This window comes from Lepidochelys olivacea, assembly GCF_965140295.1.
Source record: "Lepidochelys olivacea isolate rLepOli2 genome assembly, chromosome: 1".
In the NCBI taxonomy this organism is placed as follows: Eukaryota; Metazoa; Chordata; order Testudines; family Cheloniidae; genus Lepidochelys; species Lepidochelys olivacea.
This window is the reverse complement of record NC_140411.1, coordinates 278,707,826-278,727,117: the sequence shown is the minus strand read 5'-3', so window position 1 is coordinate 278,727,117 and position 19,292 is coordinate 278,707,826. Positions and strand designations below refer to the sequence as shown.

Here is a 19,292-nt window from a genome sequence, read left to right as displayed (position 1 = left end):
TCTCTTTGGAAAAACATGCAGTATTGATTTGCCTTTTACATGGCTCCACATAGTGCTATTAATCTCTTATTTTTACCAGCTTCAAAATTGACCCTTAAATATTGGGGGGGAAATAATTTGCTTCATAAAGTTTCTGTATTTCAGTTCTCAGCCATAGTAAATTCAGTAACAATCATACTAGGTGATTCCATGTAATCCAGATTGTTTAATATGATTAAATAAATCACACACATATAATAGTTAAGGACTCTTAAATTAAACTCCAAGAAATAAAATTATTTATAAGCCTCTATCCTGTCTTAGAGTAAAACTTAAAGTTAAACCTGATCCCTCAAATTTTAAACATATCCCCAGTAGGTGGCCAAAATCTTCCCTAGAGTGTTTGCTGCCAGTGTTGCACAACTGACCAGTAAGAAAATTGGAGTTCAAATTGTCAATGCGCACTATTAGTCAAATTGGATATAAAAAGCCTATTGGGTATCCAACAGCAACAAAGGATCTGACTAAGGACAGGTCTACACTACGGGGTTAAGTCGACCTCAGTTACGCTAAGTGAATAACGTAACTGGAGTTGACATAGCTTAGGTCGACTTATTGTGGTGTCTACACCACACTGGGTCGACAGGAGAAGCTCTCCAGTTGACTTACCTTAAGCTTCCTGTTCCAGTAGAATACCAGAGTCAATGGGAGAGCGATTTGCAGTTGATTTAGTGGGTCTTCACTAATCCCACTAAATCAACCCCCAGTGGTTCGATTGTTGCAGCGTCAATCCACAGTAAATGTAGACATGCTCCAAGAATCTGTTGTTGCTAAAGTCCCCTCCCTTATTATATATAAGCAATATTAATGAATAATTAGTGCATACCCTGAATGACAGAACAAAATAAAATTAAACAGATATGAGCATGGAAGTATGAGGAAGGGAGAAAAGGAGAGGATGGGACAAAAGGAAAGAAAACTTAACGGATTGTCGTGGGGCAGGACTCACCCCTGCAGTGCCTCCTGCTGGTCTCCCAGAGAATTAGCTCTTCCAGCCTCCGGAGAACCTTGTGCAGGCCAGTGTCCCACTTGCTGCTGGCCCCCATGTCCCTCCCGGACCCCGGTGCCCCCTTTCCCTGGGGTGCTGCCCCTTGGCAGTACCCCCCACAGATCTGGGTCTCCCTCTCCCAGGGAACCCCTACCCACTATCCCCACCCCACCTCACCTCAGTCTTTGGCTACTACCAGTCACCATAGAGCCCCCACACACTGGGACGGACTGCAGCGTAGAAGCCAATCATCACAGGCAAGGGGTGTTTGGACCTGCTGCCTCTGCCTACTGTGGGCTGTCCTGTTGCAACCCTAGTACCCTATATTAGGCCATCTGCCAGGCCTGCAGCCTGGGGCTTCTCCAGTCTGGAGCCTCTCAGCTCCTCTGGCCTTCCCCAGCCCTGCTTCACCTCAGGTACCCTGGTATGCTCCCCAGCAGCCAGGCCCATTTCCCTCCACAATTAGAGGAGACTCTCTGCTCCTGGCCTACTGCCCTCTTACAAGGGCCAGCTGAGCCCTGATTGGGGCGTGGCCACAGCTGAGCCTGCTTCCCCCAATCAGCCGGGGTACTGCTTGCTCCCAGCCATAGCCCTCTCCTGGGCTGTCTTAAGCCCTTCAGGGCAGGAGCAGGTGACCACCCCGCTACACGGATCAACTGAGTTTGATCCATTACTATTAATGATTTTATCAGTCAAGCATGTTCCAATGATCTGAAAAGAGGAGTAAGAGCCAGGATCTCTAAAGTTCTGTTTTGCAGCTCTGGCAATGATGTTCTTTCTGGCTGTAAGAGGTATTGTGCTTTGCCCATCTCCTTTTTCCTCTGTGTAAAAAAACAAGGGTAATATTTGCATATTGGTACCAAACAGGAATAGTGAAGATTAGTCCCTGAGTTACTGTTCTTTAAAAAAAGTTTTGAAATTGAAATGCTGAAATACATTCAAATGTATATATAAGTTTAATGTAATTTTCTGGAGTAGTTTATGGTATTTTACATAGTGATTAGCTGAAAACAGCATAATATAACTATAGTAGGAATAACATTTCTAGGATTGTTTATTAAATGCTCTCAAACTCTAGAAATTTTTCACTTGCATGAAAAGACACAGTTTCTAAATGGGCCAACTCAGTTAGATGGCTGAACCAGTTAGATATTTCATTTTTGGAGGCTAAATATCTTGGAAGGTAAAATTGTTCATAGGAGGAATTTTTTAATAAAAGTTGAATTTTCCAGTTTAATTCCCATCATAGCAGAGTATTATGGATATAGGATTCCTGGGTATGTCCATATTCAATTAAATTCAATCCATCATTGACTGACATCCAAAAATGACTAACTGGTTGGCTTTTTGACTGCTGTGTAATAAAGTGCCATTATCACCATTCCAGCATTTATTGACAAGTCTTAAATTTGAGAACAGTGGCTTATCTTCAGAGTGCAATATATATATATATATATATATATATATATATATATATATATATATATACACACACACACACATATATATGACATAATTTTCTATTGTATTAAACCCTCTGTGGGGTCCACCTATGATCTAGCCAAATTGAACCAAGCTTGAGACCATGCCATTATTATTAGAGAGGGGTCCAAGTCAGAAAGTTTGGATCTAATTCTAAAGTTTCCTAAAGTTCAGAGGTGGTTTGGGCCTGGAGTTCCAATTTTGGGATCAATTTTTACACACCAAACATATATTACACAGTTTCTCATTCCCTCCCCCCCCCCCCCCCGCCTCTCTCTGAATATGTCTGAATATAAAAGTCACATTGCATTGCTTTATGGCCATTATCCCCCAGTTGCTTTAGGTGTGGTTTATCCAGTATACATAGATATGTCTATGTCTTAAATGACAGGATTTCCTAGCTAGAGATATTTCCATAACTGGCATCTATCAAGGTTGTATTTCCTGAAGTTGGCCACATGTCATAAAACTATATCCATGAATATACTTCTCAATTCCATTAGGACATATTTTTGACTGTATGCCAAAATTCGGTGGGACTAATTGTAAAATGAAAGGCTCTCTCATTGTAAAATAAATTTTAAAAGGTATTCAGATTACCGGTTGGTAAATAACATTGTGTCTTGCTCCTGTGAATAGGATAGTGGAAGCCATAAATTGCTCTTTCTCATTCATGCAAATTTAAAGCTCATGACTGGAAACAGGGAAGGCAAATGCACAATTAACTGTTTTCGTGAAAGAAAGAAATATCTTTATTTTGTTACACGGTACAATATAGGCCTCCAGTTACCTGTTACTAGTCTACATACAGTAAATTTGACTGTAAACACAGAAGAATGCAGGATATAGGCCAAATTTTCTTCAGTAAGAATTTATAGAATTCAATTAAAACAATATGTGAAGACGGTGAATTTACTGTCATGGAACACAGGTAGACATTAATACTCTGCTTCATCAAAACTGATAAAAAGTGCCTTAGGACTGGATGGAAAGGAAAGTGCCTAATATGGGAATTAATTTCACATGCATCAATTCTGCTTTCATTATGTGGTCAGGATATAATAATAGTCTATAGAATAATGATAGAGGTAAATACTCAATATTTTCCATACAGTAAATATATCTCCAAGTGTGTGAAGAAATTATTTTCTTTAAAATTTGTCTAATACTTTTTTACAGCCCTTTTGTGTCTTAATAAAAGTTTGTTATTCCTGTTTGGTAAATTCCTCTTGGACCCTAAGGAAAAGCAAAAAACTAAAACAGTTCAATTGGTATTCCACACTTTCTTTCATGTACAGCACTATTTTTTATTTGTACTGATTTCATATAACGTGAGCAAATGATCTGTTCCATAGAAATCCAAATGTTGAGATGGATGAGTGGTGAAAGAAAGACCGTATGAGGAATGTGTATATTCGAGACATGTTCAAAGTAACACCCACAAACGAAGAATAGAGGGAGTGCAGACTGAATGATCTGATCATGTAAAGCACAGTCCTGACAACTATGTAGGTTACAAGAGTTGAACAGATTTCAAGATTGAATGAAAAAACATAGGCAGACCCAAGAACAAGTGGTGGGATGTCATAAAAGAGGACATGTTCGCATGTAACAAGCCTTGTGGAGCGGGGGAAGTGGTAGATATGGCATATCTTCACTTTCGATATTGTGTTGCATGACCTTCTCATAAACAAACTGGGGAAATACAATCTAGATGGAGCTACTATAAGGTGGGTACACAAGTGGTTGGAAAACCATTTACAGAGAGTACTTATCAGTCAAGCTGGAAGGGCATATCGACTGGGGTCCTGCTTGGATGAGTTCTGGATCTGGTTCTGTTCAATATCTTCATCAATGATTTAGATAATGGTATAGAGAGTATAGTTTGTGGATGATACCAAGCTGGGAGGGGTGGCAAGTGTTTTGGAGGATAGGATTAAAATTCAAAATGATCTGGATAAACTGGAGAAATTGTCTGAAGAAAATAGGATGAAATTCAATAAGGACAAATGTGAAGTACTCCACTTAGGAAGGAACAATCAGTTACACATACAAAATGGGAAATGACTGCCTAGGAAGGAGTACAGCAGGAAGGGATCTGGGGATCATAGTGGATCACAAGATAAATATGAGTCATCAGTGTAACACTTTTGCAAAAATAGCAATCATTCTGCAGTGTATTAGCAGGAGTGTTGTAAGCAAGACACAAGAAGTAATTCTTCCGCGCTGATTAGGCCTCAACTGGAGAATTATGTCTAGTTCTGGGCACCACATTTCAGGAAATATGTGGACAAACTGGAGAAAGTCCAGAGAAGAGGCAACAAAAATGATAGAAAGTGTAGAAAATATGACCTAAGAGGGAGGATTGAAAAAAAACCAGGATTTATTTAGTCTGGAGAAGAGAAGACTGAGAGGGGACATAATAGTTTTCAAGTACATAAAAGGTTGTTACAAGGAAGAGGGAGAAAAATTGTTCTCCTTAACCTCTGAGTATAGGGCAAAAACCAATGGGCTTAAATTGCAGCAAGGGTGGTTTAGGTTGGACATTAGGAAAAACTTCCTAACTGTCAGGGTGGTTAAGCACTGGAATAAATTGCCTAGGGAGGTTGTAGAATCTTCATCATTGTAGATTTTTAAGAGCAGATTAGACAAACACCTTTCAGGAATGGTCTAGATAATACTTAGTCCTGCCATGAGTGCAGGGGACTGGACTAGATGATATGGCACTGAACAGAACACTTTGAAGGGAGACATGCACAAGGGGAGACAAGCAGGGGTATGCCTCCCAGTAATTGGCAGGGGCACAAAACTCCTCTGGGCCCAGGACGGCTAGGTAGAGTGGAATCAGTCCAGGTAGGTACTTACATCCCCTTCACCTCCTCAATATGGGTTTTTATCCAGAGGACTGCTTAGTATCAGACCTTTCAGAGTAAAAAGTTTACAAGAATTAGATCAGGGATCGGCAACCTTTGGCACGCGGCCCGCCAGGACCTGACGCTTCCGCAGGTTCGGCCAATCACGGCTCCCACTGGCCGCAGTTTGCTGCTCCAGGCCAATGGGGGCTGCGGGAAGTGGCGTGGGCCGAGAGATGTGCTGGCTGCCACTTCCCACAGCCCCATTGGCCTGGAACAGTGAACCGCGGTCAGTGGGAGCTGTGATCGGCCAAACCTGTGGACGCGGCAGGTAAACAAACTGGCCCAGCCCGCCGGGGCCAAAGGTTGCCGATCCCTGAATTAGATCACATAATTACTCAATAGTACATGTAAATATCTATGTGGTTCCATTATATTCATGTTTTTAATTGTCTTGTGCACAGGCACCGATTTTGTCATTTCCCCGGGAGTGCTCAACCCCCACTCCACCCCAGGCCCTGCCTCCACTGCACCTCTTTCCCCCAAGGCCTCCCCTCTGCCCCGCCTCTTTCTACCCCCTTCTCCCTCCCACCAGTGCCTCCTGCCTGCCACTGGATAGCTGATTGCAGCAAGGGGGAGACGCTGATCAGCGAGGCCGCCAGTGGGTGCTGAGAACTCACTATTTTTTTCCTGTGGGTGCTCCAGCCCCGGAGCACCCACCCATTTTAATAAGGCAAAGAAGGTGGTTCATTGAACAGGTTTCTTTTTCTTTTTCCCCTCCAGAAAGCAGAAGCAAAAGTCTTTCACAGACTCTGTGGCCTCACACACACTTACTCTTTCTGTTGTTGGGAACATTATCTTTCATACAGGCATTCAGAAGCCTTCAGCAATACAAAAGAAGATATGTAAAATACTCTGGCTTCCCCTACTCTCTAGTCTTTGTCACTTTTTTTCTACTCAAAAAGTTATTTTAATTGCTTAGTCCTTTGGAAAAAAAGTGATTGTTCATAAAGAGGAATCAAGAGGACTGGTCGTAGGGAATGAGAGTCAATTTTGTTTGACGCGTAGATTTAATTTTCCACTGTGCCACCAAACTCTCACCAGCATAAGGCTATGCAAAACAGGGACTTTTGCTTCTTCACTTATTAAAGCCTTGTACAATTTCAACTATGGTGGAACTTTGGGGGTGGAATTTAGGACTGTTTGTATGTTAAAATTCACCCCCCTAACTTTTGCCATGCTGCATGCTTCCAAAATAATGTGCAGTGCAATTATGTAACTCTCATGGTACAAATACGTATTTTTGAGGAGAAAAGAGGGGATTCTTAATGTTTTTAATGGACACCCATTTCTTAAATGAATGAGGTTGAGGGAGCCACCTTACTGGTAGCTAGCAGTGCATATAAATCTGCGAAAGTACATTATTCAGAACTGCTTAACTACATTAACCTCTCCCAGTCTTATTAGTTGTTTAGGATTTTAAGGTTTCTAGCAGCTTGAAGTACATCAGCTGTCTCAACGTGAGCTTTACAAATTCTACCAGCAGAGTGAGGAGAAATTGCTGTTGCTGGCTTTTTCCGTTATTTCTGAGTGGGGCAGGGAGAGTTCTAGTCAAGGAAATACATGCCAGTTGATTTGGATAGATGTGTACTTTCCTTAAATGACTAACTTTCCTCCAGTCACTCCCTCAGTCATGGTAACTTCAAAGTCTTTTATTTGAAGGCCCAGTTGAGCACTGTGTCTGACAATATTTGTAGAATGAGGCCCATAATCTGTTAGAAATGACAGTTAGGATAAACACTACAGCTAACATATTCAAAAATGGATACCTAGAATTTGGTGGGGGGGCAGGTGTCTTTAAATTCACATGGGATACTGGAGTGATAGCAGTGGACATACTCCCATCTTCTATTTATTCTCGAGCAACATGAGCAAGGAGCCCTTACACATGGAAGTGTTTCACTGAACTGAATGGGTATTTTGCCTGAATTAGGGACCTCTGGATAAGGCCCAGACAAATATAGTGTGGATAGGAGCAGTACAAGCTTTTTCTAAACTGACTTTCTAATGTTATTAGAATATTATTATTATAATATATATTATATATATAATTATATATATAATATTATTTCTTTATGATGATTGAATTCTTGTTCCCTCACTGACATGCCAATTAGTATCAGTTATGATGTGCGTGTGTGTGAGAGAGAGAAGTTGGCACTTCTCCATTAGAATGTGGGCTAAAACTATCTACTCATTTCTCACAAGCAAAGAAGAAGCTGTCATATGACGCACTTCTGTTTGCTACTGAGTTGGACTGCATATGAGCTGGTGACCTGTAGTTGAAAGGCATGTTTTATCCCATTTGTAATTCTCAGAGCCACTGAGTCTTCCCATTAAAAACTTATGAATAACCATTTTATCTTGGACATAGGACTCTGTCCTGCAGTTGTAAAGCTGTATTTTCACTTTGTGAGGTTTCCAAGGCATGTGTATATACGTATACAACTGCTTACCCTCGCTGTTAAAAATTGAGAGCTTTCCATGATCTTCAATTCCTTCATTTGTAGGGGTCATTGTACATAAAAATGAATATGCACGCAATATGCCAGTCCACAGCAATTTAATGTTTCAACTATTTTAATAACTAATTATGTATTTCCCTTAATATTTTGAACCTATCCCCTTCCATCCTGTGTTCTACTTAGCACTGAATCCTTACAATAGAGTGGGGGAAAGGGCAGGTGTTGTCCTCTAAACCTGACTGTTTCACCATATGCATCCTCTTGTGCTAGCAAAGGAGTACTTCCAGTGGCTAGTAGAAAATGTAAGTTTGATAAATGCCAACGTTTAATAGTGATATAGCCTGATTCTGTCAAATGACTGGGGTTTATATCATCTGACACCTAAACAAAGCTTACAAAATGTGTGCTGATATATTGACATTTTAGCAGTACACAAATGTCTTGGAAGAGGACTCTTTAGGTGGAGTTTGATGCCAGTTTCTTCAGAGTGTCACTTTGGAAGAGAACATTCTTAATCATTTTTTGACAAATGTGGATATATTAAAATGATGGCCAACCTGGATAAATGGTTCTGCACTGTTCATTTGCTGTCACTTCAGTTTATGCCTCGGGTGATATAATGTATGACTTTTTTCCTCTTTTTGTTAATGAGCATTTTTGCCTCTCAATAACAATCATTTTATTGATGCTATTTGTATGGGCACCCGTCGCCATTATGTACTCTGTTTCCCTGAATGACTTAAGCTGGGTGCAGTATTACATTTGGAAAATGCCAAACAGAATATAGTGGTAACATATTCTGGTGAATTGAATAGGTGAAAGTAAATTATATTTGACAAATGCTTGTGGTCTTATAGACATAGTCATAAAATATGAATCTTCTGTTTATAGAACTATCTTCAGTGAACTGTTCTTTTTTCAGTAGGAATAGCAACTTGAGTATGCATAAGACAGAATGCAGTCAGCTAAGACTAATTGTATTAGTCTGTTAAAAGAGCAATGATGCACGATCTGTAAATGTTAATTCTGTTGGCATTCGTGACACATGCAGTCTGTGCATACAATTTTGGAGTCTCCAGGCTGAACTTTGTGACATGACCCTTTTTGCCAGAGTAAGGATGTTAACTTAGTATCCTGAACCAATTTGAACTTGAATAATTACTCTGTCTACCTGAATTCCCCTGGTAGTTTCAATTGGATACACCATTCTTCTTCACTTCTTGCGCTGAACTATTGCTGCGTGCTGTTTAAAAAGAATTGCTGCCTTTCTCCCACAGAGGCAGCTCCATTTCACTGGTGGAGGAAGGGATTGCTGTACACTTGTACAATGTATTTTGAAAAATATTTTGGGATGAAAGGTGCTTCAGCATCTAAATGTAAAAGAGCCTCATCTATCATGTGATTGCAGTGGTTAGGACATAGCAGTCGCTTGCATTGTGGGTAATTGGGAAGGATTAATTTTCCAAAATCTGTTCAGGGGCTTGACAAGGGGTCTGAAGTATGAGGATTGGAAACTGAGGATAATGTTATTGGACAATAAGGGCCAAATTCTTCCCTTTCATGAGAGATACTTTATGAATCCCCTGAAGTATAAATGAGGAGGCTTCTGAGAGGGGACCTTGACTTTGGAATTTGTCCCCACTATCTTCACCTGCACTTGTTAACTTTCTGGATTCACTGTAAAGCCCCTTTTCTCTTCTCAGGCTGTTGAGGAGGGGTGGGCTGAGGATTTGGTGTAGTGATCATTATGAGCAATTCTTGTTATTGTTTGAATGTTACATTATGTGATAGATGCCCGCAGTACAGAATGCATGCAATACTCAATCTGATTAAAACTGCTTCTATACCAAGTGATTATAGGGTAGGCTATGTTGTATGTATCTTTAAAATGGCACTCAGGGCAATCCTGAGAATTACAGATCAAGAAGTCTTACTTCCACATCAGCTGCATTTAGTTAAAATTAGTCATTTTAATTCTGAGGTGCTGATGTCTCACAATACAAACCAACTCTCTGCTTGGGACTAGGAATAAACTGCAGTCATAGGCATGTTATTGCATAATTGATACTGGCTAGTGTCTGAGACAGGATACCAAACTATTGGTACAATACAGTTTGGTTATTTTCTCCATGAGGAAAGAGTAATAAGCCGTAGATTTCCTTTGTCCCTGGGCTCATGATAGTGCTTGGGTTTAGTGGTTTTGGAGTACTAAACAACAAAAGGTACTGTTGATTTTTATTAATAAAAATCATGGTCTGTTAACTTACAACTGTTTCTGTGTCTTTCCCTTGCCTTTCTCGTCATAGCTTTGGTAGTTTACCAGGTCAAAGACATTTTCCTTAAAAGATTGGTATCACTTTTATATTGACCTGCAAAGCTCTTACTTCCCATGAAATCTTTTTTTTAATATGAGTGTGAAAGAGAGTAGCACTTTAATATCTCTGCAAATAAACGTAGAACACAAATATAGGAGATTTTACAAAATCTTGTGTCCACGGTTCTAGGTGATTAAATCAGTGTGTGTATTTTTAGCATATGAGTGTATCTAACTTTCATTTTCATACCCCAGTTTTGTTTTGGAGTTATGCTTATCCTGGCACTTGTCCAGAAAATTAGCTCACAGTTTACCAAGATCCTTTACAATATTTATTACAATGGATTTCCACCTTTTCCTTAGATCCTGAACATTGATAGTGTTGACCACATTTATCTGTGTGCCTGGAGATCAGCAGCATAAAATAGTCAACCACAAAACTTGTAACCCTGGAATGTTCCAGCAGCTCTGCTGTAGTTAGGGTCAAGACGGGCTTTCTGTTTTAAAGCTTGACTCTTGTAAGAACTCTAAAATCCATATGGTTATTTGGATTCCCTTGAAATTTTGTGTGTCTCGGGGGATGCAGGGTTTGGTCAGTGATCTAAGTTTGGGATCATTTGAACAAGATGTTCCTGAGATACAGCCTTGGGGGGCAAACAGCTTTTCTTAAATTTGTTACATTCTGGCAATGTAGTTTGGCACACAGATAGAGATCAAACCAGAGCTCAGATAATCACACCAGAGTCTCAAACGCTCAAAGGTTATCCCAACAGAGAGTATTACACCAACCAGCCCTCCAGGGGAAACCAAATTAAAACATTATTAGAAGAAGAGTTTGCTTTTCCAGTTAAGTGTTCCGGTTAAGTGTTCCAGCAAGCAAGTGTGAGGGATACACTTAATGCATTACACTGCACATGTGCAAAAAGGAGCACCCGAGAGTGTTAAGAGGCACTTAAGATTCACAGGATCTGTAAGGAGCTTAGGGACTGTTTTAGCCATTACTCTGAACACCAAATGGGCACTGTGAGTTCAAATCTAATTCAAGGTAGAAATCTGAAATAGAAAATGGGCACATTGCTCCACTCTGCTGCTGTCAAAGGAGTGTGGATTTTTTAAATTATTTTGGGGAAATGGATTTAATCTGAATATAGCAGAAAATGTTTGAAACGATTTATGAAAATAAAATAAAATGATACCTGCAAATGCTGGCTGAAAGGGGAGGGTGATTAGTGCTGGAAGAGTAGTTAGAAATGGGGAGAGAGGGATTTGGTGTGTAGTGAGGGGATTATGGAGAGGAAAATAAATGGGGATGGGTGGATAGGAGAGGAGTTAGGGAGCCAGGAGGGGCGGGGGTGTAGGTGTAGGGGTGTGTGACAAAGGGAAAATAGGGGCAGAGGTGCCTGTCAGCCCTACATTGCCCTCCCGAGGGTGTACCACGATCTGCGGTGGGCCATCTGTGGTGGTCTGGCCACCCTCATTTGAGCTGAGATCTGCGGCCCTTGTTCTTCTGAGGGTCTGAGCCTCTCTCTCTCTCCCTCCTGCCCCCTGCTATGCACACAGGATCTGGGGAAGCTCCCCTCTGCATGTGTAGCTGAGAACAGGCATACTGGAGCATGCACTGAGAACACACTGCAGACACTGGGGAAGGAGCTGAGAATGGGTACGCTTGTTGCATATCGCAGGCTTTCCAGCACTGGGGAGAGGGGAGCAAAACACCTGCTGACATGAATGGAGCCATTCACATATTTCAGAACTATTGTTTCAGGCTCTATTCATCTCCTTGAAGTGTTCTCATTCAGCTGTGCTGTTGTAGCATTTAATTGTAGCCATAGCCTACTCTCCTGCTGGATTGCTTGCACCTGTGAAATATAACAACCACTTCATACTTACAGGATACCATCTAACCCTGTGCTTTCCCTTACCCTTCAGTACACCTGTAGACAAGTCTTTTATCTTACTTCCCTACTGACAGTTTCTGTGGCAAGACCTCCTGCCTCCCAGGGCCTTGCTAGTGAAAAAACTACACATTTTTTTCAACAAAATGATGCAGACTAGCTCCTCAAGATGCACACTCTTCTATCACAATCACAGCTCTGTGATGCTCCTCAAACTAATCCCCATCTCTGAATACACCTCGACCAAACTGTCCCACCTACTGCTTCCACCATTCAGTACAGCTACAAGTCTCACACTAAATCCAGCTGTAGTGTATGCAGATAATTGATTGTGGCTATTGCCATCTCTAGGGAGGCAAAAAGAAGATTAGAATCATAGAATCATAGAATATCAGGGTTGGAAGGGATCCCAGAAGGTCATCTAGTCCAACCCCCTGCTCGAAGCAGGACCAATTCCCAGTTAAATCATCCCAGCCAGGGCTTTGTCAAGCCTGACCGTAAAAACCTCTAAGGAAGGAGATTCTACCACCTCCCTAGGTAACGCATTCCAGTGTTTCACCACCCTCATAGTGAAAAAGTTTTTCCTAATATCCAATCTAAACCTCCCCCCCTGCAACTTGAGACCATTACTCCTCGTTCTGTTATCTGCTACCATTGAGAACAGTCTAGAGCCATCCTCTTTGGAACCCCCTTTCAGGTAGTTGAAAGCAGCTATCAAATCCCCCCTCATTCTTCTCTTCTGCAGACTAAACAATCCCAGCTCCCTCAGCCTCTCCTCATAAGTCATGTGTTCTAGACCCCTAATCATTTTTGTTGCCCTTCGCTGGACTCTCTCCAATTTATCCACATCCTTCTTATAGTGTGGGGCCCAAAACTGGACACAGTACTCCAGATGAGGCCTCACCAATGTCGAATAGAGGGGAACGATCACGTCCCTCGATCTGCTCGCTATACCCCTACTTATACATCCCAAAATGCCATTGGCCTTCTTGGCAACAAGGGCACACTGCTGACTCATATCCAGCTTCTCGTCCACTGTCACCCCTAGGTCCTTTTCCGCAGAACTGCTGCCTAGCCATTCGGCCCCTAGTCTGTAGAGGTGCATTGGATTCTTCCGTCCTAAGTGCAGGACCCTGCACTTATCCTTATTGAACCTCATCAGATTTCTTTTGGCCCAATCCTCCAATTTGTCTAGGTCCATCTGTATCCTATCCCTCCCCTCCAGCGTATCTACCACTCCTCCTAGTTTAGTATCATCCGCAAATTTGCTGAGAGTGCAATCTACACCATCCTCCAGATCATTTATGAAGATATTGAACAAAATATCTGGGTATTACCTGGGTATGTACCCTAACTTTGTGTTTCTTGGTTTTCTGAAGTTTGAGTGTTGCAGAACTCTATGTTCTGGAAGGGCACAAGCTGTCATCAGAGTACAGGGGTTATTTTACTCTGCTGTGACTGCTGCTGGAATACTGTGTCCAGTCCTGGTGTCCACAATTCAAGAAGGATGTTGATTAAATTAGAGAGGGCTCAGAGAAGAGCCACAAGAATGATTTAAAGGACTAGAAAACATGTCTTAAAGAGAGAGAGAATCAAGGAGCTCAAGCTGTTCAGTTTAATGAAAAGTAGGTGATGGGTGACTTGATTACAGGCTATAAGTACTTACGTTGGGAACAAATATTTGATAATGGGCTACTCAGTCTAGTAGACAAAGGTACAATCCAATCCAATGGCTGGAAGCTGCAGATTGCCAAATTCAGACTGGAAATAAAAGAGTAAATTTTTTAAAGTGAGAGTAGTTAACCATTGGAACAATTTACCACGGGTTATGGTGGAGTCTCCATGAATGACAATTTTTAAATTAAGATTGGACTTTTTTTTTTCTTTTTCAAAAATACCTGCTCTAGATTTTTTTTTCAGAGTGGTTCTATGGTCTGTGTTAAATTAGATTTAATTTAACAATCAGGGGGGTCAAATTAGATGATCACAGAGGGCCCTTCTGGCCTTGGAATCTATTAATGTGTGGACTTTAAATCTGTTAATGACGTTTTTTGCCATTTAATTCCTATTTACTTAGGTTGAATCTGGTGATAATAGTAATTGTGTTGTTCTTGTGTCTGGAATTTGGAAAGTGTGGAGCATGTGGTAGACTGTACAGGATGTCTCCAGGGTGACTCAGTGTTAAGATAATCCATTTTTTCTCTCTCCTTTTTTTTTTTTTTTTTTAAGGGCCGCAAGAATGAGGCAGAAAAGTACTTCTTGAAGGCTATTCAGCTGGATCCTACCAAAGGCAATGGTTACATGCATTACGGTGAGTTTCTGATAGATAGGTTTCCTTGCATTTTCCGCGTTTGCTGTTTATCTCTTTGAGTGATTAAAAATTTAAAAACTGCTACTGGCAAAACACCTCTGTTCAAGCAAAAGAAACTAAACTACCATGTAGAACTTGGTCTCCATTTCAATTTGTTAATCACAACAAAGATAGAGGCGGGTATTTTCAGATTTTTGCAAAATTTTCCTTCTGGGAGGGAAATTTCCAAATTGCTGTGTCTCTGTTGGGAAAGGAGGAAGATGAATATCACTATATGTAAAAAGGTTTCATAGACGTGTTTGTTATTGTTAACAACATTGACCGAGCTCTGCTTGCTGCCTGTGGGTGGGCAACTAAAGATCGTCTTAAGTGTGTACCAGGGCAGAACAGCTAAGATTCTGTTTCCTAGTAAGTAGTTATAGGCTGTCCATCTGCCTTCCCCCTATTTTCCTTGTGGCTTGAAACAGACAAGTATTTTAAAAGGCTTTGGTAGGTTTGGCTATACCTTTTTAATACTAAGCTAGTCATGTGCTTAAATGATGCAAAGCACTCAGTTAATTTGAGGGTGATGGTATCATTATATCTTTAGATAGATTGTTTTTGCTAGATTTACAAAAAAATATTTCCAGATGTAATTGGTCCCAAGGAACCAAAAATATTTAACGTTATGGGCTGCCTCTTATTCTAGTTTAAAACTGATAATAGAAAAGTCAGAAAATATGAGTTATGTAATCCCTGTTGGAAAATATACGGAGGGAGAATAAATTTAATCTTAGTTGGGGAGCGCAATGGGGAACCACAGCCATACAGTACATATATTTTTGTATATTGTTTTAATTTCCTCTTCTGGCTCCACTGGGTTTAAGCAAAACAACCACAGGGATGGTGCACAGAAATGGTAATAATAAAAATAGAAGGTATAGTTAACCAGGCATAACTTCATTTGTTTGTGTACTTCACTGTGTGGTTTCTAAATCTCAGTTGGTGACATTTTATATTTGGTTGGTTCAAATGTAGTGTGTAATTTTGTATTTTGAATCCCATGTTTAATTCCTGGATCTTGTTGGAATGCATTCCATTAGTCTGCAATAATGAGACAGCTGTTGCATTGTATACTGTAGCAGTTAATATGGTGGCCCAAACTTTCAGAGTGTCCTTAACCTACCTCTCAAATTCATATGTGCCCGTTCAGATGAATTTGTATATGCCTGTCTGGTTTGTGCCCACAAATTCAGATGTGGTGATCACAGAAATCTGTGGTTGCAAAGTCAAGGGCAGCTGTCAAAAATTTGGCCCCACAATCAACTTGATTCTGTATGTTTCACTGCAGTTCCAGGCTTCTGTTTCTCATGACTTTGTGATATTTTCCATGTTTTCCCACTTTATTCATCGATTTAGTATCCCTGCTACACTTGCACAGTTAAAATACATAGGATTTCTGATGTCCCTATAATCCAAAAACTGTGTGAGGAGGACTGTTTTCATGCGGAGGATCTGGAGACAGCAGAGGAACTTGAGGGTCCACTGCTACAAAGCATGGGATCTCCACAGTGAGCTTTATTGATTATGAATCAAATTCTTCTCTTGGAAATATCAGCATAAATCTTGAATAACTTATTGACTCCAGTAGCATTAATCCATATTTACATCAAAGTAACCAACAGCAGATGATGGCCCTATGTCAAAGTTCTGCCCCTGCAGGCACTAAATTCACTGTTTTTTTGCTTGTTCCAAAGTCCTGGTCAGGAATCTGGAAGTATATGTCGAGGGACAATGCAGTTGTCGAGGGACAGTGAACCTCTAGTGGACACTTACTCTGTGTGTTTTGTCTCTACAAATCATGAATTTGGTTTAGCAACTTGTCATAGGTACACTTCATATCCCATAAGTCAAAGGCTAAATCATAGGGAAATATATCTATACTCAAGTAAACGTTAAACATGAAGACACTCTGGGAAAAAAAGAATAAAAGAGTTGGCACCATCCCTAGAAAATGCACACCTCACTGAGGACCCAAATTGGAAGGGTGGTCATTGGGGACTCAAAAGGCTGTATGCTAATGGAGCAGCAATGTACGTACAGACTGCAGATACTATTTGATGCAGATATTATATTACTTGTGCTCCCATGATGGGTCCATATATGTCTTCCTCTTTGATTGCTGTCCTTGTGGTCTTTTTTGGAGGTATCAGGATAATTTGTCAGTGTGTTCTATCTTGTTGAAGGTTTATCCTTGTATTTTCTGTTACATCTAGTTATGGCCCTGAACAGTTAGTGGTGCAGAATGTGAATCAATGAGAGAAGTACCCTAAACGGCACATAAGACGTTTAGGAATGTGTGATGAGTTAGGCAGTGGCTTCTTGGGTAGTGCCACGATGGCACATTTGGCTGGACAATCCACTGGTACCTTGATTCTGCAGTTTCAGATCACTGGCTTGTTACTATGTGTTTCAATGTTTTGAACAGTGTTTCCCAAACTGAGGGTACCAGACTAGTTCAGAGAGAAGTAAGGGAGTGGATCAGTGTGAGTGGGGTGAGTTATAAGGGATGCAGATCCCTGTCTCCTACACACATTCTGAAAATATGTCGCAGTACATAGCCATCCACCTTCCCTCCCTGTCATAGTGCCTCTATTGTAGCTCACTATAGGAGCAGCTCACTTGTACAGTACCAAGTTGAAAACTCAGGCTGCCACCCAGTCCAGGCTTTTCCTGTAACATTCAGCTGAACTTCGGATGAAATCAGTGGATGTCTACTGGGTGGAACCAACGTAGCTCTTAATGAGGTAGGCAGATTAGAGCTACCAGCAAGTCTAGAGGGGAGAATGACTCAAGAGTCAGCAAAAAACCTGTAAAAGAGGAAAAAAGAGAGAATGTCCATGTGACAAGAAGGGCATCATGACAGAAAGAGGAAAAAGAGAGAGTGCCATAATGGAGTGAGGACATGGTTTTGAGGGGAGTCCGTCAACTAATTCATTCCAAATGAAAGCTCCAGTATGTTTTTTTTTTGGAGGATCATTGGCTTAGTAGTTGGACCTTGACATAAAGCTAGGAATGGAGTTGGTTTCATTATATTATGGTATGCATTTGTGATAAAATAGGAGGGAACTTGTTGCTATGCATGTATGAAATAAGTGTACTTTTTTATTGCAGGGGGAGATTTTCAAAGGAACAAAGGTGTTTTTACCCAGTGAAAATCATTTGGCCACCTAACTCTCATTTGCATATTTGGAAATCTCCCCATGATGTCTAAACATTTGGTTAGATGGAAAGTAAGGAGTCAGTCAATGTTAGCTGGTTTAGTGGGGCCCTCTAACATTTAGACCGCTGAAACCTTACATTAAAACATGAGAGTGCTGAAATACTGAAAGATTGCAAAGGTTAGAAACACTAAGCCAGATGATGGTCCCCACTCCAGCCACTATATACCACCATAAATGAGCCACAGTTGTATGGGGGAAATTTTTTCCCTATTGTAGGTAAAGCAGCTCTATGTTATCCACTTCATAAGTTCCCAGCACAGTGGTGTTTGCAGGCCAGAGGCATGAGGGGGTGTGGTGGTCACGGTGCACATCACTATGGGGTTCTGGGCTTCAGAACAGTCTCCGGGAGTACGCTGTCCTACACCAGGGGTTGTTTCAGCCCTGCAGTAGCTCAGAATCTCGGCAATGCAAAAGTGGCATAAAGCTGTATTTCTGTCTCCCTGACTCTGACCCACACCTTCTGTGCTACATCTCTCAGGAAAAATAGCAAAAAATGTAGCCCATTGTGTTGAGGAAGCAGAGAATCAGCCTTACATTCAGGATGTTGGAATGATTAGCTTTAATGATAAACTGTCAGGGGAACAGCCAGAAACACCAAACTTTGAAACTGTTCAACATTCATGGTCATTAATGTAGCTTGTTTGGAAATAGGCTGCTTCTTTCAAGTGATCACTTCTAAAGGGACTTTGGGATGAGTAGTTATTATAGTGGTCAGGAATTATCTTGTTTTATGTTGTAGGATTGTATTAGACTCAAGAGCATCAAAAAGGACTTGACTGCTTATGCTTAAAGATGCACACAGTGGTTCTGTTGTGTGGTGTGTGACCACTAACCCAGGAACCTATCCTTGCAAGAAAGCCCGTTGCCAACTGTGTCCACATATCTATTCAGGGGACACCATCATAGGGCCTAATCACATCAGCCACACTATCAGAGGCTCGTTCATCTGCACATCTACCAATGTGATATATGCCATCATGTGCCAGCAATGCCCCTCTGCCATGTACATTGGTCAAACTGGACAGTCTCTACGTAAAAGAATAAATGGACACAAATCAGACGTCAAGAATTATAACATTCAAAAACCAGTTGGAGAACACTTCAATCTCTCTGGTCACTCGATTACAGATCTAAAAGTGGCAATTCTTCAACAAAAAAACTTCAAAAACAGACTCCAACGAGAGACTGCTGAATTGGAATTAATTTGCAAACTGGATACAATTAACTTAGGTTTGAATAGAGACTGGGAGTGGATGGGTCATTACACAAAATAAAACTATTTCCCCATGTTTATCCCCCCTCCAGCCCCCCACACCCGCTGTTCCTCAGACGTTCTTGTCAACTGCTGGAAATGGCCCACCTTGATTATCACTACAAAAGATTCTCTCCCCACCCCCCACCCCCCGCTCTCCTGCTGGTAATAGCTCACTTTACCTGATCACTCTCGTTACAGTGTATATGGTAACACCCATTGTTTCATGTTCTCTGTGTATATAAATCTCTCCACTGAATGCATCCGATAAAGTGAGCTTTAGCTCACGAAAACTTATGCTCAAATAAATTTGTTAGTCTCTAAGGTACCACAAGTACTCCTTTTCTGTTTGCGGATACAGACTAACACGG

At 41.0% G+C, this 19,292-nt stretch overlaps 1 protein-coding gene across 2 annotated transcripts in view; it reads left to right on the top strand.

Moving 5' to 3' along the window:
- The window catches only part of TMTC2 (transmembrane O-mannosyltransferase targeting cadherins 2), a 378,380-nt gene that overhangs the window by 297,712 nt on the left and 61,376 nt on the right, over positions 1 to 19,292 (top strand). For both annotated transcript variants that reach the window (XM_084639748.1, XM_084639749.1), the window contains exon 9: positions 14,325 to 14,406. In XM_084639748.1, the coding sequence (XP_084495874.1) occupies positions 14,325 to 14,406 (82 nt within the window). The remainder of the gene's footprint in view (positions 1 to 14,324; positions 14,407 to 19,292) is intronic.